The sequence below is a fragment of the Martes martes genome, assembly GCF_963455335.1.
Source record: "Martes martes genome assembly, chromosome: 17".
Lineage (NCBI taxonomy): Eukaryota > Metazoa > Chordata > Mammalia > Carnivora > Mustelidae > Martes > Martes martes.
The window spans coordinates 46,282,094-46,303,522 of record NC_137905.1 but is presented as its reverse complement, the minus strand read 5'-3'; the positions used below and the strand labels follow the sequence as shown (position 1 = coordinate 46,303,522).

The 21,429-nt window shown below is 54.0% G+C and overlaps 3 protein-coding genes across 6 annotated transcripts; 1 reads left to right on the top strand and 2 right to left on the bottom strand.

Moving 5' to 3' along the window:
- Positions 1-183: 183 nt before the first annotated feature.
- MIA (MIA SH3 domain containing) lies at positions 184-1,489 on the bottom strand (the record flags this gene model as incomplete). Its single annotated transcript, XM_080829057.1, has 4 exons — positions 184-207; positions 544-654; positions 1,149-1,282; positions 1,360-1,489. 4 exons carry the CDS (start codon positions 1,487-1,489, stop codon positions 184-186), a joined length of 399 nt encoding a protein of 132 aa, XP_080685183.1.
- A 2,823-nt stretch (positions 1,490-4,312) lies between these two features.
- SNRPA (small nuclear ribonucleoprotein polypeptide A) lies at positions 4,313-14,843 on the bottom strand. Of its 2 annotated transcripts, none has more exons than XM_080829055.1 (7): positions 14,772-14,843; positions 14,221-14,313; positions 11,200-11,372; positions 8,545-8,724; positions 6,760-6,933; positions 6,328-6,416; positions 4,313-4,695 (listed from the first exon to the last, which is right to left on the bottom strand). In XM_080829055.1, the coding sequence occupies exons 2-7, from the start codon at positions 14,291-14,293 to the stop codon at positions 4,536-4,538; spliced, it is 849 nt and encodes a 282-aa protein (XP_080685181.1). In that variant the 5' UTR covers positions 14,294-14,313; positions 14,772-14,843; the 3' UTR covers positions 4,313-4,535. The 2 variants fall into 2 exon arrangements, with proteins under 2 accessions (XP_080685181.1, XP_080685182.1); XM_080829056.1 differs by lacking the exon at positions 14,772-14,843 and adding an exon at positions 14,404-14,499.
- A 380-nt stretch (positions 14,844-15,223) lies between these two features.
- ACTMAP (actin maturation protease) lies at positions 15,224-21,427 on the top strand. 3 transcript variants are annotated; one of them, XM_080827700.1, is made up of 6 exons: positions 15,224-15,416; positions 17,788-17,856; positions 18,281-18,405; positions 18,717-18,846; positions 18,939-19,009; positions 19,736-21,427. In XM_080827700.1, the coding sequence occupies exons 3-6, from the start codon at positions 18,303-18,305 to the stop codon at positions 20,071-20,073; spliced, it is 642 nt and encodes a 213-aa protein (XP_080683826.1). In that variant the 5' UTR covers positions 15,224-15,416; positions 17,788-17,856; positions 18,281-18,302; the 3' UTR covers positions 20,074-21,427. The 3 variants fall into 3 exon arrangements, with proteins under 3 accessions (XP_080683826.1, XP_080683824.1, XP_080683825.1); XM_080827698.1 differs by lacking the exon at positions 15,224-15,416 and adding an exon at positions 15,575-16,158; XM_080827699.1 differs by lacking the exons at positions 15,224-15,416; positions 18,717-18,846; positions 18,939-19,009 and adding an exon at positions 15,711-16,158.
- Positions 21,428-21,429: the final 2 nt, after the last annotated feature.

Below are 21,429 nucleotides of genomic sequence, written 5' to 3'. Positions count from 1 at the left end.
CAACCACTGACGTTACCACAGTCAGGGGGCTGACTGGCTAAATTCAGGAGCCTGGGGAAACATTTTCTTTGTCACACCCCCCGTCCCCCATTAAGACCACAGAGACCCGCATTTTGCACTTGGCTGGTATATTTGCATAAAGCCGGGAGGAAAAAAAACAGCAGGGACAGTGGTAGACTGAGCTCACTGGCAGTAGAAGTCCCATTTCTGAAAAAGAGAAAGGGAAAACAGTGGGGAGAAAACCAGCGGTCACACACACCACAAAGGATCTAGTGGTTTTAGCAAAGGCTGTGGCGGCAGGGGCCAGGTTTGGCCAAATGCGTGCTATGCAAATTAGCCCAGAGCCCCTTAATCTTTGCGCCGCTCAATCTGACAGGGACTTAACAATCACTCCCTATCTTACAGAGGAGAAAACTGAGGCAGGGACTTTGTCCCAGCGCACACAGCTACACTGCCGGGGAGCCAAAGGCAGGAGAATCTTTGCTCATTATCACAACCCCAGGGTCCTCCCTCTGGATCCCCGCCAGCCCCCAAGACACTCACATCTGTCTTCACATCGATTTTGCCAGGTTTCAGGGTCTGGTCCTCACGTACAACACTACTGGGGAAATAGCCCAGGCGAGCAGCTAAATCTCCATAGTAATCTCCCTGAACCTGGAGAGGAAAAATTCAAAGCCAGGGTCTGGGAAGATGGCAAACTCATTCCTACTGAAGACCATAGCACTTTTCTTCTTCCTGATCTCCAGATGGTTGGCTCCATCCCTGTTGCTCAGACCTCAGCTTACAGTCACTGCATGGCGGCCCTCCCCGACCACCCGAAGTAGCCACCCAGTCAATGTGTATTAATTCTCAGAGCAGCACATATTTGCTGATATTTTTGGATGGCCTGTCTCCTTGTATTAGAATAAAAGGGATCATTCGCTGTTGTATCTTCAGGGTCGGGAACAGAGCCTGGCACTATAGTGGGTGCCCCATGATTGCTCAACAAGGTAAAAACCAAGTAGATCACAATACCCCCTACCCCCTCTCCCCTCACCCCTGCCAAACTACTTCAGTCCACCCCCTCAAATTTTCCCTTTGGGTGGAAAATTAGGTCATACTCCCACCCCACCCCCTTTCCTTTCCTCCTCTGTTCTCTGAAGACTCACACTGCCTCCCCAGAAGAGCCGCCCTCGGCCCTTCAGCTTGGAGAAGACATACACGACTTGGCCCCTGTGTATGGTCAGGAAACGGCAGTCGGGGGCCACGTAGTCCTGAAGGGCCACAGCCATGGAGATAGGGTCTGGGGAAGGAAGAGAAGGGAATGACAGCACCCTCCACACGGGCTGGCCACCCCAGCCCCCAGTCCCCAGCTCTTACAGCTGCATTCCTCATCAGCACACAGCTTGCGGTCAGCCAGCTTGGGCATGGCGCGGCCCCCGACACTGGGCCCCAGGAAGGCAGACAGTAGAATGATGACACCGAGAAACGCTGGTGAGCCAGCCATCATGGGCTCCGAGCAAGAAAGTGATCGAGGGGGAAATGGGGTCTCCGATTTCCTTATGCCCTCCCTCTCTCCAGCAACACAAGGAAACCTGTGTTCTCAGTGCTGTCTCCGCCCTTAACCAGTCCCAAATTTCGCCCACAACACGGAGAGGCTGCTACCCAGCCAGAACCATTTCAAGGATAGGGTGAGGGCTGCCTGCCCAGGGAAATGCCCAGATAGGCCCAAAGCAGCCCAGGCCACTCCAAGTGCCAGCCGCCCCCCACCCCTCAACAATACAGGTTGAGATATTCAATTCCATCTTTTCTTGAGGCTGCTTGGGTACCTGGGCCCCTTCCACGAACAGAAACAGGGAGCTAGTACAGAAAACTACCTTGGAATTTCCTGTGCTTGAGGACAGAACAAGGCAGCCTTTTGATCGCCAGAAATAGACCCCACCCTCAAGGACCAAGTATTTTATGCTGGGTCTTAAGGCTAGTAATGCCCTCCCATAATCACTATTTATCTTCCCAAGGCACTTCCTGACTGGATGACCTGGGCTAAGCAATTTTTCTGAGAGCCTCGCCTACTCCTCTTTAAAATGGGGATCAGGAAAGCAAAGTCATTCAGAGTACTCAGCACATAATTTTTATTAACTCAAATGGACACTCTGCATCACCTTAAGAGGGGTGTTATAACCCCTCGCCATGGAAATGGCAGGGAGAGCCTTCAGAAACTTGCTCAAGGTTAGAGCCAGAAGCAGAGAGGCCAGATCTGGCTCCAGGCCCACACCCGTCAGTGTGGAGCTGTGGAGCTGTCCGTTGTCCAAGGTCAGGAGAAAGTGGGGGGAGGGGGGTCCGAACTCAAGGCTCAACCTCTAAAACTTTCCAATAGATCTCCGTGCCCAGGTCATTCTCCTGGGTGGCATCTCCCGTCCTCGAGCATTCTTACCTTTGGCCCCAAGTCCAAACTTTTGTGAGGGGGAAGTAAATTGGGCTTGGGAGTGGGGCAGAATTCATCAAGGTCAGAGCCTGGACCTCAGCCATCTCTATGCCCTCCAATACCCAGCACCGCCACCATGGACAGGAGAAACTGCTATGCTCCGAAGTCACATCCAATGATTGGCCTTCCTTGATCACCTGGGACTATTTCCAGCCCTACCACCCCAGCTGTCTTATCAGAACATAGTATTTGCAGTTGGCTTGTGTATTTCATTCACCACTGTGTCCTGTGCCAAGAACGGTAGGTCCTCGGCAAGTCTTTGCCGAGTTTATAGTGTTTCCTGAGTGCCTGGCAGCAGTGGGTGTGTGTTTGGGGTAGCGGCATGTACCAACACTAAGTACCGAAGTACTAACATACAGGAACTCTTCCCTTACGCGAGAAGAAAATGAAGCTTGGAGTCGGGACATCCACTGCTCCTGGGGAACAGCTAGGGAGTGCACCGGGCAGACAATAAAAACCAGGATCTACTGACCACAGAACCTGTGGTTGCCAGTGTGGTGGGTGAGATGTTTCCATTTGCCATCGGCAATAAAGACTTGCCTCTTAGTGGAGACAACAATTCCCTTCTCCCTTCAGTCTTTGAGATCCTAAAGGAGAGAGACTGTATTTGGTGCTGTAAGTCTTTATCACTGCAAATGCTGATGTTCCTCTTTAATGGAAAAGAGCAGACAGAACAGGAGCAAGCTTGGGATTAGAGCCTCCACAGACGATGACCAGACAGTACTGAACACTGGCTTCAGATACTCATTTCTATGGTCAATTTTCTACTGGCAAATGATCTCGTTTTTCTATGTGCATGGCGTGAGAGTCTTAAACACATGTGTGTATTTTTTAGTCCACTAAAAAAATTGCCAGGGGTGTCTCGTTAAGCGTCTGATTTCATTTAGCTCCTGATCTCAGGACCCTGAGATCAACCCCCAAGTCGGGCTCCCTGCTCAGCTGGGAGTGTGCTTGTCCCTCTCCCTCTGTGCCCTCTCCCCATTCTCTCTCTCTCAAAAAAATAAATAAAATCTTTAAAAAATTTATTTTTTCCAGATGAGGTGTGTAACAGACTGCTGAAGAAGGTCCCTCCTTTGACCTCCCTTCTTACCCATAGCTTCAGCTGGGTTATGTGACTGTCCAATCAGAAATTCCTTTTCCTAGACTTCCCTGCAGCCAGGGGCCTGGAGGGTGTGGTTCAGCCACCTGCTCAAGGCTCCTGGATGGCAGATGGCCAGCAGGGAAGATTAGCGCTGTTTGAAGTGGCCACACCCTTTGTGCCTGGTCAGTGGCTTCCCATGTGGGAAGGGCACTTCCACTCCTTCCTGAAGGCCGCACTGCAGCTCAATCAGAGACTGCAAACCTCAACTCAAGTGTCTCAAACCCAGGCTACCCCTCCTTCTAGCCTTCCAATGAGTTCCTGAGCATCCGGTTCCCTTCCTTTTTTTCCTGAAGTATCCAGCATGGTTTCTGGGGCCTGTCACTATGACAGAGGCATTCTTTCTGAAGATTCAAAAAGGCATAGAAAAACCTCTTTCTTGACACTCTTATCATGTTAGAAAAAAAACATACAAATCTACAAAATGAATAGTGTGCCCTTAAATTTAGGTGGCATCCTTGCATAGTACACGACCTGCCCAACTGTACATGGCAGCCGGGGTTTCCATTTCCTGCTCTGAATGCTGAAAGGAAACAAAAGAGGAATTTTTCCAAACTGATAAAGATGCCTTAAGCTTAGACAAAGTTACTACACTGTTCTGTGTTTCCCCAGGGTTGCAAACCCCAACATGCTAAGAGGTCCAAACACCCAGAATATTCTGATGTGCAAGAAAAGAAGGCACAGAGCATAAGAAAATAAAAACGACAAATGGTTGTGAAAAACCAAACCTCAAAAAACCACTTTAATTCCGGCCTAACAGCGCCAGGTGCAATGTCTGGGGACAGACTCTGGGTACAATGCTGTGTGGCGACCACTCACTCACACACGGCTCTGAGAAGGCCCCCAAGGGGGACTTACCTTCAGGGGGCTGAGCCAAGGGGGGGAAGGGGTGGCCCCAGAACAGGGGGCAGGGGCAGGCAGGGGGAAAAGGTGCTACTTCTTGGCAAAGGAGATCTTCATGGCATTGTTCTGGGTGATCTTGAAACCCTGGAGTGCGTCCCGAGCAGCCCCTGCCTGGACCTCATTGTCAAACTCCACAAAGGCAATGTCATGCCGCCCGGGGACCAGTCGGACCTCCTTGAAGCCAGGGAACCTGAAAGAAGGGAATAGATCTCAGGGAGCCAGACTCAGCATCTCTCCTGAATGTTCTGGCATTGGGAGCGTAGAGGCCAGGGATGCTGCTGAACATCCCATAATGCACCACGTGCGATGATAATCCAGCCCCAGATGCACACGGTGCGAAGTAGAGGAACCTCAACAGAAACAAGTTCACGCAAGACAAACACGTCATTTAAGGAAATATTTTAAGGTGAACACCTATGCCTTTGTAACCTACAACTCAGATCAAGAAATAGGACACGGGGTGCCTAGGTGGCTCAGTGGGTTAAAGCCTCTGCCTTCGGCTCAGGTCATGATCCCAGGGTCCTGGGATCGAGCCCCACATCAGGCTCTCTGCTCGGCAGGGAGCCTGATTCCCTTCCTCTCTCTGCCTGCCTCTCTGCCTCCTTGTGATCTCTCTCTCTGTCAAACAAATAAGTAAATAAAATCTTTAAAAAAAATAAAATAAAATCTTAAAAAAAAAAAAAAAGAAAGAAAAAGAAACAGAACACTTAATGAGTTAAGCGTCTGCCTTCAGCGCAGCTCATAATTCCGTGGTCCTGGGATCGAGCCCCAGATTGGGCTCCCTGCTCAGCAGGGTGCTTGCTTCTCCCTCTGCCCTTCCCCCTGCTTGGGCTCTCTCTCTGTCTCAAAATCTTTTAAAAATAAAAATAAATTTTTAAAAAATTAAGAAAAAGAAACAGGACACTGCCCCCCCCATGTCCTTCCCCAATCATAACCTACCCACCCTGTTCCGGGAATAAACACTACCCTTTTTACGATCCGCTGTTTCTCTCATTTCCCCGTTCTCTTCCCTAACTTCCTTCCCCATTGGGCAACTATCCTCCCGCTTGCTGGGTACGCTTTCTTCTGCCGCTGTTCTTACAAAGTATGTATTGTTTTACAGAAGGATATACGTGTGATACTGTTTTTTCTGTCTTACGGAGTTTCACAAAATTCCCTGTCGGCACCGTTACAGAGAACGACCCGTGCTGCTCTGTTCCTCCGACTGCTCCACAGTAGACCACAGCCGAGGAGCACGTCTGACCTCTGCCATCTCCCGGGGCTGCCTCCAACTCCCCAACTCCTCAGCAGCCAGAGGAATGAGATCCATCCACACCCCTTGGGACTTGTCTTAAGAGTATCTTTAGGGGGCGCCTGGGGGGCTCAGTGGGGTAAGCATCTGCCTTCGGCTCAGGTCATGATCCTGGAATCCCAGGATCGGGCTCCCTGCTCAGCAGGGAGTCTGCTTCTCCCTCTGACCCTCCCCTGCCTCGTGATCTCTCTCTCTCTCTCTCAAATAAATAAAACCTTCCATCTGCTAGTTACCACCTCACCGTTATTTTATATGCACCTACCATTTTTCTGATTTAGAGACTGGAAAGAGGCGGCCCAGGGGTTCCCCCACCCCTCACGAAGTCAAAGAAGGTTCCGCACTGCTACACCCTAGGCTTGCCACTACCGCACCTCCTTGGCTATGGGCCTGCCCTCAGTTTCCACATTTTAGGCCTCCAGTCACTGTCCTGTCTGCAAATCCCAAGCAGGCTCAGGACACCACCAGCCTGGACATAGTGCCATCTCCTGGCCATCGCCCTCTGGCCCCTGCCCAGCAGCCGGCCCCACTTACTGGTTGAAAAGCATGGACAGCATGAGCTCGTTGGTCTCCTCGGGCAAGTTGGTGAGGAATAAGATGTGATTTGGTGGGTTTTCTGAAAGCTGCAAGGGAGTGACAGAGCCATGAGTCTAGTGGGGGACCTACTGCTGTTCGGTCTCCCAGCCCCGCCCTGCTTGAATTCTTTCTGGGCCCTTCACCTGACATCCCTGAGGTTGCCTGTCTATACCGCCTTGCCCCCACCAGGATACAAGTCACAAAGAGCACTGCTGTAGCCATCGGCGGGCTCTCCGCAGTTCACCGAGTCTGACTAGGTTCTGGTCGCCCCTCCAGCCTCACCCTAACCACCCGAAGCTCCACCCCCGTAACCGAGCCCCCACCTGTCCCTGTCCCTTTCCCTTCGCACATCCCAGCTATTTATGACACCCAGGAGAAGGAGACACTTACAGGCTGGGCAGGCGGCATCTGGCCCGGCATAAGCTGCTGTGGGGGCAGGGCCCCTGGCGGGATCTGGCCGGGAGCCAGGCCTGGGGGCGGGATCATGCCCGGAGGTGGCATGTAGGGAGGCTGGCCAGGCATGTGGTGCATGATGCGGGGCGCCTGGGTCATCGGGGGCATGCCCTGCGGAGAGAGGATGGCAGGGCTGAGCGGGGCGGGTGTGACGTCAGCAGGAGGCAGAGAGGACCGGAGCGCGTCGGGAGACCCAGGGTGTGAAAGACGCAAGGAGAGAGCCCAAGGCACCCACGGAGACAAAGGTCACCGGAAGGAAAATGGATGGACCCAAACCTACATGAGCACAGGCTATACTTTTCCTTACAAAAACTCACTTGGGTGGGGGAAGACACCTGCAGAGAGAGGAACAACAGTGGAAGGCAGAGCGGGAGGGGCTGGGCAGGGCAGATGCTGAGAGAGACGGGAGGTGTGGTGGGGAGAAGGGAGCCAGCCCGAGGGAGCACAACACCGACCCCCAGAGGAGACGGGGCGACCGGAGCGGGAACCACAGCTGAGGACTCAAAGGTGGACAAAAAGCTGGGTGCAGAAGAGGGGAGTGGGTCAGAGCCGGCATCGGCGAAAGCCGGACAGTGTGTGACCCAAGCAGCACACCCAACGTGGAGACCCCAAAGGAAGGAGAAGACTTTTCTGAAGTATCTTGTGCTTTTCTCCATTCTGTTTAGAAAACAGGATGTTTCTACTTCTCGGGCCCTCACGAAGATCATGAAGAGATTTTCCTGTTTCCTTCTAGAAGCTTTATTGTTTTAGCTGTCACACTGAGGTCTATGACTCATCTCAAATTAACTTTCAGAGCTGAGGTAAGACTAATACTTTGCCTCATAAATATGGACCAATTGGTCCAGCACTGTTTATTAGGGGGAAAAAAAAGGCCGTTTACCACTGGATTTTGCTGGAGCCTTCACCGGCTGAGAAAGTCCGTGTGGACCTTTTCTGGACCCTCTTCTGCAACCTGGTCCATCTTCGTCCCTAATGTCACATTACCTTGATGACTACAGTGCCGGACCCCCCACCCCATTTCATTCTCCTCTCCCGCCTTGCCTTGCCTCTCCGCACACCTGTGGAAATGGACCGCCAATGCCCCCCAAATTCCTGCTGGCGTTTTTGACTGGATTTGTGTTGCGTGTTAGACCAATCTGGAGGACTGGCATCTTAAGTTTTGAGTCTCCCATCCAGTTGCTGAGCTCACCTCCCACTTCTCTCAGTGATGTTCTATACTTTTAGTGGGTGGTTTCTGCACACCTTTCGTTAGATTTAATCCTGAGGTATTTTCAAATTTGGAGTCTACTTGTTTGTTGCTAGCACAGAGAAATAAAACTGATTTCTTCCACACTGACCTCCTCTCTGGCGAGCCTGCTAAATTAAATTCAACATTAATCCAAAAAAGTTAGTTCGTGGCTTCCTCTCGCTTTTCTGCATAGACATTAAGACACAGACAACAAGATCAAGGTCAAGGAGAGAAAGAAACTAAGGGACAGACACACAAGAGAAAGCAAGCTTCTGCAAAACAGTCAGACAAGCATGGAGGCACTTCCAAGTGCAGACATCACCCAGCTGTGCTATCCCTCAATGAGAGGCGAACAAGTTCTAGAAGGAAATGGAAAGGGAGGGAGCCAGAACCCCAAGGGGAGTCCTCCCTGCCCTGACTGTGCCCACATGCCAGGCCATAAGGCTAAGGCAGGCCTGATGGAGAGAGGGCAGCATCTCTTGGCCCTGGCTTACCGGAACAGGCCCCTGGACAGCCCCCACCACCGGGGCAGCTGCCCCACCCTGCACGGCCTTCTTGGCTGCTGGGGTCTCCTGGCTCTTGGGCTTCCTCTTCTCCCGCTTGCGGTCCCGCTCCACAAAGGTGCCCTTCATCTTAGCAATGATATCCGAGTCAGTCTTTGCATACTGAATGCGCTGCCAAACAGAGAGCAGAAGGGTGAAGAGTGTCAATCTCAAGGCCAAATTGCCTGGGTGCAAAAGCAGACCTTTAGGGGCGCCTGGGTGGCTCAGTGGGTTAAAGCCTCTGCCTTCGGCTCAGGTCATGATCCCAGGGTCCTGGGATCGAGCCCCGCATCAGGCTCTCTGTTCAGCGGGGAGCCTGCTTCCTCCTCTCTCTCTCTCTGCCTGCTTGTGATCTCTGTCTGTCAAATAAATAAATAAAATCTTAAAAAAAAAAAAAAAAAGCAGACCTTTACCAGCAGCTCAGTGAGTACGGTTATGGAAATCGCATGGCCTCAACATTCTCATCTGTAAAATGGGGACTGTGGAGATTTCCCACTTGAAAAGATGACCGTAAGGCCTGAATGAGTTTAAGTGCTTGAAACAGTAGCTGGCACACAGTGAGTGGGTTGCTGGGATTTTGAAGGAAGATGGGACAGTCCTGAGCATTGGGCCAAAGGCAGAAACCTGAGGAAACAGGGCCAGGACAGGAACATTATGGGGGGAATCAGACCTCCAGAGGTACTTGGGTGACTCAGTTGTTAAGCATCTGTCTTTGGCTTGGGTCATGATCCCAGAGTCCTGGGATCAAGCCCCACATCAGGCTCCCTGCTCGGCGGGAAGCCTGCTTCACCCTCTCTCACTCCCCCTGCTTGTGTTCCCTCTCTCACGGTGTCTCTGTCAAATAAATAAAACCTTAAAAAAAAAAAAAAAGTTTACACCCGCAGGCTAAAGCTCATTCTCAGCAGATTATGGAGACCCTCTACTCTGGGGGTACAGCAAGGAGCCCATAAGGCAAAGGCCCCGCCCTCATGCTATACTGAGAAAGACATGAAGAAAAAGATTAAAAAGTGTCCGGCTCAGAGCCTGTGACTCTCAATCTCAGGGTTGTGAGTTCAAGCCCCAGGTTGGGCATGGAGCCTACTTAAAAAAAAAAAAAAAAAAAGATACGAATCAAAAATTTCAGAGTGTGGCTAAGAGAGGCCTCAGTGAAGTGACACTGGTGTAGAAAGGGAGGGAGGGAGAGAGCAGATTTCACTGGTGTGCTGCAGGCAGCCCTGGGGCAGCATGTAGAGAAGAGCCTGTGGGGAGCAGGCGTCCAAGCAGAGACCAGGAAAGCCATGGGGGAGGAGGAAGAAGCAGGCCGCTGCGAAGGTTCCGAAGGCCAGGCTGGCTTGACACTCCTGGACAGAACTCTACTCCCAGGGGGCACCTGGGTGGCTCAGTAGGTTAAAGCCTCTGCCTTCAGCTCAGGTCATGATCCCAGGGTCCTGGGATGGAGCCCCGCATCGCATCGGGCTCTCTGCTCAGCAGGGAGCCTGCTTCCCTTCCTCTCTCTCTGCCTCCCTCTCTGCCTACTTGTGATCTCTATTTGTCAAATAAATAAATAAAATCTTAAAAAAAAAAAAAAAGTGTCTGAAATGCTCTGAGCAGTGATCTGGGGAGCAGGGGAGGAGGACTGACCCAATAACATTATGGTCTTTATACTTTAAGAGCGAATTCCCAGCTGCCCCAGAAAAACCATTTAAGATGGTGCAAATCTGGGCTCATGCCCAGAGGTGACAGCAGGCAAATCAGTGCCCCATCCACACAGAAGAGAGAGTTCCCGGCTACCTCACCGCTCCCGGGGCCCACTGTCTTCCACAGGAAGTGACCCACCTGGGACCTGGACATAAGAGCATTTTCTGTTCCCTCCCCAGGGGAGTTGGTTCAAGGAGGCATGTTCCCATCAGGTGAAACTCAGATGATAGAGGATAAGGGAAAAGGCCCAAGAACAAAAGATGGCTGCCAATGATCCAACAGGAACACTAGTACAGGGCAGGCACTTTAAGCCATTCTCCACCTTCCAGAATGCAGCCCCCTGGCTGTCTACATGGTCTCTTGAACCCCAACCCACCCGTTTCTACCCATTCACGGCCCCTACCTGGTCGGGGCTGGAGCTCCTGCACATGCCGTCTCCCCAAAACTCTGGCTTCTAATCCACGCTCCTCAACAGCCAGAGGCATCTCCCTAAACACTTCCATGGCTCCCCAGCACCCCCACCCCATGCTCACCCTTCTCTCCAGCCAAACCAACTTGACCCACTTCCTCGACTGCAGATGCTCCCGGTTATCTAACACCTTTTCCCCCGCCTTCCCTAGCTAGTCCTTCTCCTTTGAGCCTCCCATCTAGAAAGCCTTCTCTGGACCCCCAGACAGGGTCAGGTGCCTCCCCTAAGCTCCCCAAGATCTGTGCACTTCCCCTATCCTGGTCCTGACTCCTCTGGGTCGTCACCACCCAGGGTCTGCAAGGGCAGAGCTGGGGGCTCCCTCGGTCACTGGGTACCCCACCGCCAGCCCCAGCACAAAGAACAGTGAATGCTGACAAACAGCCAGAGAGACTCCCGACTTTAGGGGACCAGACTACGGGTGACAAGAGGTCCAGACCCATCCAGTCTGCCATAGCACTCACCATGGGCTTGTCATAGAAGGGGAAACCCTGCATGGAGCGCAGGGCGTTGGTGGCACTGCTGACCTCCTTGAAGATGACAAAGGCCTGGCCCCGCATCTTCAGGCTTCGGGAAACCAGGATATCCAGGATCTGGCCAAACTGGGAGAAGATGGCATAGAGGGACTTCTTCAGCTCTGCAGGGGGAGAAAGGGAAGGCCCATGGGTGACTGGAGGTCTTGGTACCTTGTCCTGGGGGCTGAGATCCTTTTTCAGAGCCGAGTGAGGCCCAGAAGGAAAACCATCAGCCACCTGACACGATGTCGCAGGTCAGGATCCCCTCAAGAGCCAGCAGTACCAGCAGCAGCCAAGAACACTGGGGTGAGTTGTGGGGGCTCCTCTGAGAGCACGGAGGGTACCAGTACCTCCTGCTTGATGAAGAACAGGAGGCCCACGTAACAAAGGGCCCATGACAAATGCTCAATAAACGTGAGCATGCTTTTCCCGCTCACTGGCACCTTGACCCAGGCCTGGGTGAGGTAGCCCTGGCCAACTTCTCCAACCTGGTCCCCCCACACTCCACCCCACTCCCCTACTTCCAGTCACACTGGCCTCACAGCCCTTTCTTTCCCAGACCAGGACACGGACGCTGCCTCAGGACCTTTGCCCAGACTACTGCCTCCACCACAAGAACCTTTTTCCTGTTGTGTCCACAGCTGTCTCCTTCTAGTCAACCAGGTCTCAGTAACAGTGTTCCAACTTCAGAGGCCTCCCCCAACCATCCTGTCTTAATAAAGGTGCCCTGTTGCCACTCTCCCCACTCCTCGTACCCTACTTGCTTTTCCTTTGCAGTCTTGCCCACCTCCTGACCTCAGATGTGCTTACTGGTTTAGTGATCCTTAACCACGAGCCCCTCCCATCTGCTTACTGCAATACTTTCTGCAGACTTTAGTGGCCACCCGTCCCCAAAAACATTTGCGTGAGTAAAGATACCATTATATGTTTTACGGAAAAAACTTCACCAAATTCTCACAACCACTTCATGAGATAGCGACGGTAATGGTCTTAATTTTACTGAATGGAAACAGGCACTCAGAGGATTCATCAGTGGCTCCCGAGAGCCCCGGAGGTACTGGGAAGCTACAGAGCGGGATCCAAGTCCATCTGAACCCCACACCACTGCATCTAACAAACGACCACACTTGACAGGGCGCCTGGATGGCTCAGCTGGTTGCACGTGTATCTTCGGCTCAGGTCCTGATCCCAGAGTCCTAGGATCGAGCCCAGCATTGGGCTCCTTGCTTGGTGGGGAGCCTGCTTCTCCCTCTCCCACTCCCTTCACTTGTTTTCCCTCTCTCGCTGTTTCTGTCAAATAAAATCTTTAAAAAAAAAAGTCACTCCCCTGGACTCTAGGCCTCTCCTTTCTCCCCTCTTGCCCACTCAAGTTCAGTCTCCATACATCACCCTCACACCAGACTGTGTCCTTCGCCTGGCTCCCAGATGGCCTCAGGACAAAGTCTAACAGCCCACCGCCCACAAGAGGCCAGGAACCATCAGTGTACTACTCACTGGAGGGTCCTCCCTGGACACAAGCCTCAGTCACACAAAACTGGTTGTCATTTCCAGAATGCCCCAGGGTCTCTTTGGCCGTTAGACATCTGCCCATGTTGGTCCAGGTTCGGAACACTTTTCTCCCTCACTACAACATACACACAGCTTCCTCTACCTGGAAGTCTTCTCTGAAATGTCTCCTCTTCTTTTTTTTTTTTTTTTTAAAGATTTTATTTATTTATTTGACAGACAGATCACAAGTAGGCAGAGAGGCAGGCAGAGAGATAAGGGAGGAAGCAGGCTCCCCGCTGAGCAGAGAGCCCGACGCGGCTCGATCCCAGGACGCCGGGATCATGACCTGAGCCGAAGGCAGCGGCCCCAACCCACTGAGCCACCCAGGCGCCCCTGAAATGTCTCCTCTTCTATGAGAAGGAACAAATGCCTCTGTCCAGGTGCCCCACTGGGCACCATGCTCTAAGAGCACATACAGGGGACTTACATGGCTTGTCTGGTTTTCTTCAACGGTAACTTTATTGGCAACCTAAAATCTAATCCCAGCAAACTCCTTTGGTTCTCCCTGAGAATTTTCTTTTTTATTCCCCCTCCCCCAAGATTTTTCTTAAGGGGATAAGAGACACATTTTACCCAGCCCTTACTAACGACTGGATACCATATAAGGAAGCACTGCACAGATGATGTTTGGCTCAGGTAATCCATGTAATGTCCATGCAAGGAAAGTACCAGGACTTTGTTCAGTTTTCAGATACAGAAAATGAAATTCAATAAAGGTGATAAAGGAAATGGAAAAAATACATCTAATGTCAAGAATCGACTTCTTAAGCCAAATTCCACGCTGGTGGCCTCAACCCCTTTATCTTGCGGTGTGGCCTTGGGCAAGTCATATCACCCCTGAGTCTGGTTCCTAATCTGAGAAAAAGGTGTTATAGCTCCTTCCTGAAGGGCTGTTGGGAAAATTTAAAGTAGTAAAGATGTACATATCAGTACCTGATGATGGTGTTAGCGATGTTACTATAATTCCATCTCCTTTTGGAGATCAGACGGCTTCATCGTGGGCTGATCACTGAGAATACCACCGTGACCAAGACCATCCCAGGGCTTACCCTCACGGAGCTCCCAGATCAGTGCAGACAACCCCGTAACAGCCCGGAACAATCAGGGCTTGAGCGGGACATGTCCAGGGCCTATGGGAAGTCAGGGGCAGGCACCTGAGCGGTAAGGGGACGCCAAAGGGTTCCCGGAGGAGTCCTGTGAGCTGAGACGTTCAGGGATGAACCACAGTGACCAGGTTAATGGCCAGAGCGTAAGATGGACTGCAGGAGCATTAAAGACACAAGAAGCAGCGTGTGCAAAGGCTGAAGGATTAACCGACAGTTTGGCTGGAGAAGGTGAAGGAAGAGACGTGAATGCGGGGGATGGAAGAAGGGGCCGGCTCCTGCGAGGTCACCTGGAGTCTGGACTATCCCCAGAACTCACCATCCTTCTTGATCTTCTCGTTGAGATTGTTGATATAAATAGTGTGGTTGGGGCGGGTCTCGGGAACTGCCATGGAGAGGTGCCGAGGTAGAGCTGAAAGAAGGAAAAAAGGTAACTTCAGCCCTGGGTTTCTCCAAATCCTCTGTCCCAAAGCGGGCTTAACGGGCTGCTCAGGGATCTTACTTCCAGGAGGAAGTGAGGAGAGGCGGGAAAGCGGCACAGCTCGGAAAACAAAGCGAAAGCGGGACCCCGCTTCTCGTCCCCGCGTGGTAGAGGGAAATCTCTAGAGATCTACTACGAGTCCCAAGATGCTCTACGTGACCCAGTAGGCGGGGCGTCCTAAGTGGCGAATCCCATTGGCCTAGGAGCTCAAAGGGCGGCCCAGGAGAAAAACCCGGATGTAGGAGCCAGTTAAGTAAAGAGACGACTCTGAAGCGCCCTAACCTCGCGCAGCGGGAAGATAGTTTCCCCACGCGAGGCGCGAGAAGGCCCAGGAGGCAAACGCTCCCCTGGCCTGGCGTCGATGGCCGCCGTCGCCCAAGATTACTCACCAACAGAGCCGCAGCTCCTGCAAGTGTCGCCGCGTAGGTTTCTGAGCGTCGACTACAAAAGCTTCCTCTCCTGGTCCCGCCTTTGTCTTTCTGCAAGCCAATCCCGCGCGGAAACTCAGTAGCTTGACCAATCAGAATCAATCTCGCCCCTGGGCCCAAATCTTGCCAATCAAAACGACATTTGGGTTCCCGCCTCGGCAGAAAAACCCCGCCCGACCCGTCCTGATGGTCTAGGGGCCAATCAGTGAAGGCCCACCCCCTCACGCGCTTCTGACCAATGGGAGAGCCGCTCGCCCATGGCCAGCTTCCGGGGGCGGTCCTTTGAAAGTCTCTCCAACAACCCCCCCACGCCCCGCCTTCTCTCGTTACGTAGCTCTGTAGGGGTGGGCACGAGTCGCGAGTCCCGCCACGTGATAAGGGATAATGTGTGCTGCGGCCGCCATTTTGCTGGAAGGGGAGGCGCGTTTACTGTCTGTCTCCGTCACTTATCCCGGCGGTATCGCGGTTCTTAGCGTCTTCCGATCTCTGAGCCTTCCCCAACCCAGAGAGCTCTTTTTTCGCGCTCTGATTCCAGGACCTTCTCCACGACTAAGCCATCCTCCCTGCCAGGTGTCCTTTTGATGTCTTGACCTCTGTTTTATCAAGGTCAGCGCCAAGGTTCCGAACTCGGGCCTGGGATGTGAGGGGTTACAGAGCCTGAATTCTCTGGTCTTTAGCCCTGGGCTCCAAATTCCCGCCGTTTAGGCGCCCCACCCTAGAGCCAAGCCTTGATTCCCGAGTTTCCAAAACTCGCCTGGGATAATACAGTAACTCTTAATTAAATTCCTCCCCGAGCCTTGCAACCCAGCCCCAAACCACAAATCTAGTTCCGGATAGGGGATCCGCCCTGTTAACGCCCTGCTTCCATCGTTGGAAGTGTCAGTCGTGGTCCTTTCAGGCCCACTCTTCACCCAAGTTCTGGAACTCCGCGCTAAAACTTTCAGAACGTCCATGCCTGCAACTAACTCGTTTTTAGAGTATCCATCCGGCTCCGATTCTTGATCTTCCAGCACTTGCATGTCGTAGACCCCAAAATGATTTCTCGATGCTCTCCCCCGGTAGAGCCCCCCACCCCTCCACAAACTCCTGTTCCCCAAACCCCCATCACTCCACTTCCTCTACCCCCGAATGTCCCCAATTTAGCTTTTCCACCTCCCTCAAGTCTCCAGGCCCCTATCCCCCCACCCCCACCCCCACCGCCACCTCCACCCCCTGTCAGGGGGCTGGCTCCCCCTCATGTCTTCGGCCTAGAGAAGAGCCAGCTCCTGAAGGAGGCCTTAGAGAAGGCCGGCCCAGTCCCCAGGAGCAGAGATGACGTGAAGAGGCTCCTGAAGCTGCACAAGGACCGGTAGGGTGTCACCGAACCACCTGTCCCCAGGTCATTTCAGCTGTTTTCTCTTAGGGTTTCCTATTTCCTAAGGTCAGAAACCTCAGCTCCCTACTTAGACCCATGCAGGGCATGCCTTCCGCAAAGAGGAGAAATCCTGCCCCCACAGGCACCTAGTCCAGGGGCAGGGACAGATCCCTCCCTCACCAGTGACAGCCCAAAGTGGTGAGAGCTATAGTAAGGTAGTCCCGGGGGCGGTCCTGGCCAGACCTGGGGGTTAGTGGGGACTGAGAGCTGTTCCAGCTGTGATGAAGAGAATTAACAGCCTGTGCAGAGGCACAGGCTGAAATGAAGAGGTGTTCTTTTCCAGGATCTGCACATATTTCTTCAACTGGACAGGGGAGGTGGTAAACGTGGAGTTCCACAGGTGGACAGGAGCCAGATCACACAGGGCAGGGGCGCCACGTGGAGGGAGGCAGACTATTCTGAGGGCAACGGGAGCTGCGGAAGGGCTTTGCACAGAGAGGGAGGCTACCTGTGGGGACTGGAGGTGGTGAGACAGTCAAGGGGTCCAGGAGGAAGCTGGAGCCCCCAGAGATCCAGGTGGGAGAGGGCTAGATCCAGCCTGGGGCTGTGGTGATCTGGTGTAACAAGGAGTGAGTTGCCCAGACTCACGGAAGAAACTTCCAGCTCTCTGGACAAGTTTATAATCCGTTTGGTTAGGACATTTGTTGGGCACTATTCTCAGTGTGTTTAGGCATTTATTTCATTGGGTCAGTGATTCTGTAAGATAGGAACTATGGTTATGTCATGTTCCCGATGAGTAAACTGAGGCTTATGAAGGTGAAGTTACTTCGCCACAGCACTTAGAAGAACCCAGTCTGCACTCTGGCAGCGGCCTCAGTGCCTTTAACCACTGTGCTGTGTTACCATCTTCCATCAGGACAGTGCTCCAAACTGGGAACCGGGAGCTTTGGGGTTACCCCACCCCCACCACCCTTGCTCTTTCTCTGGCCTTGGAACAGAAATACTGGATAAGCATGTTGCCCAGCCTCTCCTGAGCCCTGGGGCTGCCTTGGATCCAAATCTTGTATGTGACTTCCCCAAGGGTGGGGCTCGGCAGGCCTGCAAGTGCTCATTATCCGCCTGATCTCGTAGGCCTGGAGTGTGGTCTTAACGTGGTTGTCCTCTAGGCTGGGTTAAGGGATTTTCCTCCCCATTGAACAGGCTTGAGAAGGGGGGAACAAAAAAATCACAGGAAGGGTTTGGGTAAACAGACACCCACCTTCAAGAAATTTCCTCTAATAAGTCCATTTTCCTGGCTCCGAGTTGCAAAGATTTTGTACATCTGTTCTTGGCCCCTACAACAACCGAGAGAAGGAGCAGGGAGAAGGAGGATTCCCACTGAGCAGATGAGGACACGGAGGCTTGGGAAGGGACAAGTGGCTCATCAGGGGAGAGGGAAGTCAACATCAGAGCCTCAAGCTGCCCCCCTCCAGCCTTAGGACAGCCAGCCCTGGGTTCCTCTCCCCATTCCTCAACACTCCACTTCCAATCACACCTCTAGCCAAGGGTTGGTGGGCGGGGGTTGGGGGGTTAGATCTAGGAGCTGAGCTGGTTCCCATGTGACCTGAGCATGCTCTGATTCAGTTTCAGAAATGACTTACAATGGATCCTCTTCTGTGCAGACGTGCCGTCCCTCATCCAGGAAGGCCCTCAGTACGTGCCCTGATCTGGGACTCCCACCCCACTCTGCCTTTGCTGTGTGCTTCCTGAGGGCCACTCTGTAGGGAGGGAGGCATGGGTTCGTCCCAGGCATCTTGGGAGGTAGAGGGGAGGGAAAGGGGGGCTGGAGGGTGGGGTCCTGGGTGCATGCGCAGTGAACTGTTGGAATGAACGGACAAGCGAGCAAGTAAGTGAATAGTCTTTATCTCGGACTCCACTGGGCACCTCCTCCTGGAAGCCCAGGTGACTTCTCTCCCCACCTTCCTGCCCTCCCTGCAGCCCACCAGGCCTGGGAAAAGGGAAACTCCCCCAGCACCAGCACGGCACACCAGTTCCTTACACTCCAGCTTCCAGGGACAGAGGGGGGTTGGTAAAGACATGACTTAGGGGTGGAGGGACCGGGCCTGTCTCTCCCCAGGTGCGGGCTGGTGGCCTTGTGGATGGCAGGCACACTCTTGGCACCACCCAGCAGCATCCCCCTGGAGAGACTTGTGGAGATGGCCATGGAGAGAGGCTACACGGCCCAGGGAGAGATGTTCTCTGGTGAGTTGGGGGCACGGGGTTCTTAAGCCAGTCCTGTGAGGGGACCCTGTTCCAATCCTCTGGCCCTTCTCCCCCACCCAGTAGAATATTAGGAGGTGGACCCTGGAGGCAGGTTGTCTTCATTCCCAGCCCAGCTCTGCCCCCTCCTGCTGGGTGACTGTAGACAAGCAGCTTACCCTCTCTGTGCCTCATTTCCTGCATTTATCCAGAGAGGTGGCGGTTGCAGTGCTCATTTGAGGTGCTGGTCCCCAGTTATCCCCTGGCTTGCAGCCAGGCACACAGCGATCCTTCTGTCTCTGTCACCCCTGCAGTGGCCGACATGGGCAAGCTGGCCCAGGAGGCACTGGGCTGCCAGGTTGAGCAGCTCCATGGTGGCCTGGGCGGTCCCAACAGAGCCCGCGTCCTGTGGCACCTTGTCTCTGGCCATCCCGTGCTCATCCCGTATCCCAGGGCCCTGAAGAGAGCTGGGTGGGGAGGGAGAAGGGTGGGTCCCAGGGCCACACTGCAGCTTTGGCCTTAACCCCCTGCACCAGCTACGATGAGGATTTCAACCACGAGCCGTGTCATAGGAAGGGCCACAAGGCCCACTGGGCAGTGAGCACAGGTGGGTCTCCCCTCCCGTACTCCTGTATGCTCCCCCTGTTTGTCCCCAGCACCCCACACTCTCAACCTGACACTGGCATGTCTCCTGTGCTCAGGGCAGGGACCAGGGCTGGCCTGTCCCCGGACCTGACAGGCAGCAGGTGTCTCAGTATCTGCCAATCAGGGTTTCCACAAACGGAAGCTCAGAGCGCAGACTTTAGGATCAAACCGTTTGGGCTCCATAGCGGGTCCAGCCACCTCCTAGCTCTGTGACTCTGGGCTTTCCTTCCTCCATCTGAAAATCGGGGTGACAGTAGCAAAGCATATAAAGGTCTGAACGGGGCAGGCACGCTGCATGTGTCAGTCAGCATCGGCCTCGATCGGCCTCAACATCCTCGTACCCCCACCCCCACCCCGCCACCTGCATGTTGGGTGGCCTGGGAGGCTGCCCCATGCCCGGGTCCATGGCCTCGGTTCCCCTGAGCCTTCCTTTACTAGACAGCAGGAAACCACTGGGTGACGATGCCCACTCTATTGAACGCCCACCTCCCCTCCCTGTGCTACCTGCCTGGGACCAGACACCATAGGTCCAGTCCCAGCCCGGCTGTGTGCCCTTGGCCCCGCCAGGCGCTCAGGGATGCATGGAGGCAGCACCCACACCTTCCGTGAAGGGCGGTGGGGGGAGCTCGATGAGCCCCTGCACGGAGTCAGTGCACCCTCCCGCTCACAGCCTCCCCTCTCCTCCCAGGGGTCCTGCTGGGCGTGCAGGCCGTGCCGCGCCTCGGCTACTCTGAGGACCCCGAGCTGCCAGGTCTGTTTCACCCGGTGCCCACCATGCCCCACCAGCCACCAGCCCTGCCAGAGGAAGGCTCCGCAGGAGCCGTCTACCTTCTCTCCAAGCAGGGCAAGAGTTGGCATTACCAGCTGTGGGACTATGACCAGGTCCGGGACAGCAACCTCCAGCTGACGGACTTCTCGCCCTCAAGGGCCGCCGACGGCCGGGCGTACGTGGTACCTGCTGGCGGGGTGCGGGCCGGCCTCTGTGGCCAGGCCCTGCTGCTCAGACCACGGGACTCCAGCCACTAGCCTGCTGCAGCCCTGAGCCGGGCTAATGGGGTCCTGGCCACAGCTTGGCTTTGGCACCATGAGAAGAGTGCCTCGGTTTCTCCCTTTGCAAGAGCTCGCGGATGTGGGCCGTGTTCCCCAGGACCTCCAGCCGGAGATCCTCCACGCGGAGGCCCCCTGCCACCCCAGTCCGTCTGGTCCCAGTCCCCTTCTCCCACACCCACCCTGCAGTGTTGGGCTTCTGATGCATGGCTGGGGTTCAAGCCAGGAGCCAGTCAAACAAGCTCCCTCTCCAGGAAAGAGACTCACCAGAGCCAGCCTGCAGGTCCTGCCTGTCTGCCCCACCCCAATGTTGCATCCAGACATTTCTCTCTGATGACCAGCCTCCTCTCTCTCTGGACACCTGCAGGAGCCTTCTCACCGCACCCCTTGCCGCCCCCCCTGCGTCTGTTCCCATAGAGCCTAGGATGCCTGCCTTTCAAAATATAAACCAGGTCTTACCACCTACCTCGGGAGAAGCTTCCAGTAGCTCCTTGTCGCTCACAGGACAGGGATTAAACTCTCCCAGCCCCAGCTCATCACGCTTTCTGCCACTAGCCACACTGGCCTTCCAGCTCCCCAGAGTGTCCCACTCCCCTGCACCCAATCCTCCGCTAAGGATAACTCCTTAATTCTCTATTTTGGCTCATCTTCCTTGGGAAGACTCCCCTAGCCTCAGGCACGGCTCCTCCCTCAGCCTGCCTTCTGGCTTAGAAACACACAGAAAGTGCTTCCATGTGCCAACCCCTTTGCCCATTTTAACTTATTCTCCTTGTAAGGAAGGGACGAGATCTTCCTCCATTTTACAGGTAGAGAGATTGAGGCCCGGAGAAGTGTGTGAGGTCTGGCCTGAGGTCACGGCTGGCAAGTGGCAGGGCCAGGATGCAAACCCGGCAGTTCGTAGTTGTACAGATGCAGGTGGAGAAAGAGGTTCCTGATTGAACAAAGATCTGTGGCTCCCACTCTGAAAGGGGAGAAGCAGGTCTGTCTTGGTCCCATGTACTCAGTGCCAGGCAAAGGGTCTTGTTTAGAGATGCTGTCCATTGAGGTGTTTCTCCCCTGAAGAGAGCACCCCCTACCCTCACGCCTCGGACCCCATGGTTGACACTGTCTGTTGTGCTGTCCTGGGAGGCCCTGAGGGCGCAGCCGGGAGCTGTCCCACTCATGAGTCTGTTCCCCACGTTGTCCAACACAGAGAGAGGTTAGAAGAGCAGTGGCCGGGTGAACTTGGACTGAATGATCCCAAAGGGCCCATGATCTCTGACCCCACCCAGCACCGACAGTGAAACCGGGAGCCTGGAGCCCACACACCCCAGATGCAAAAGAAAAAAATCCACA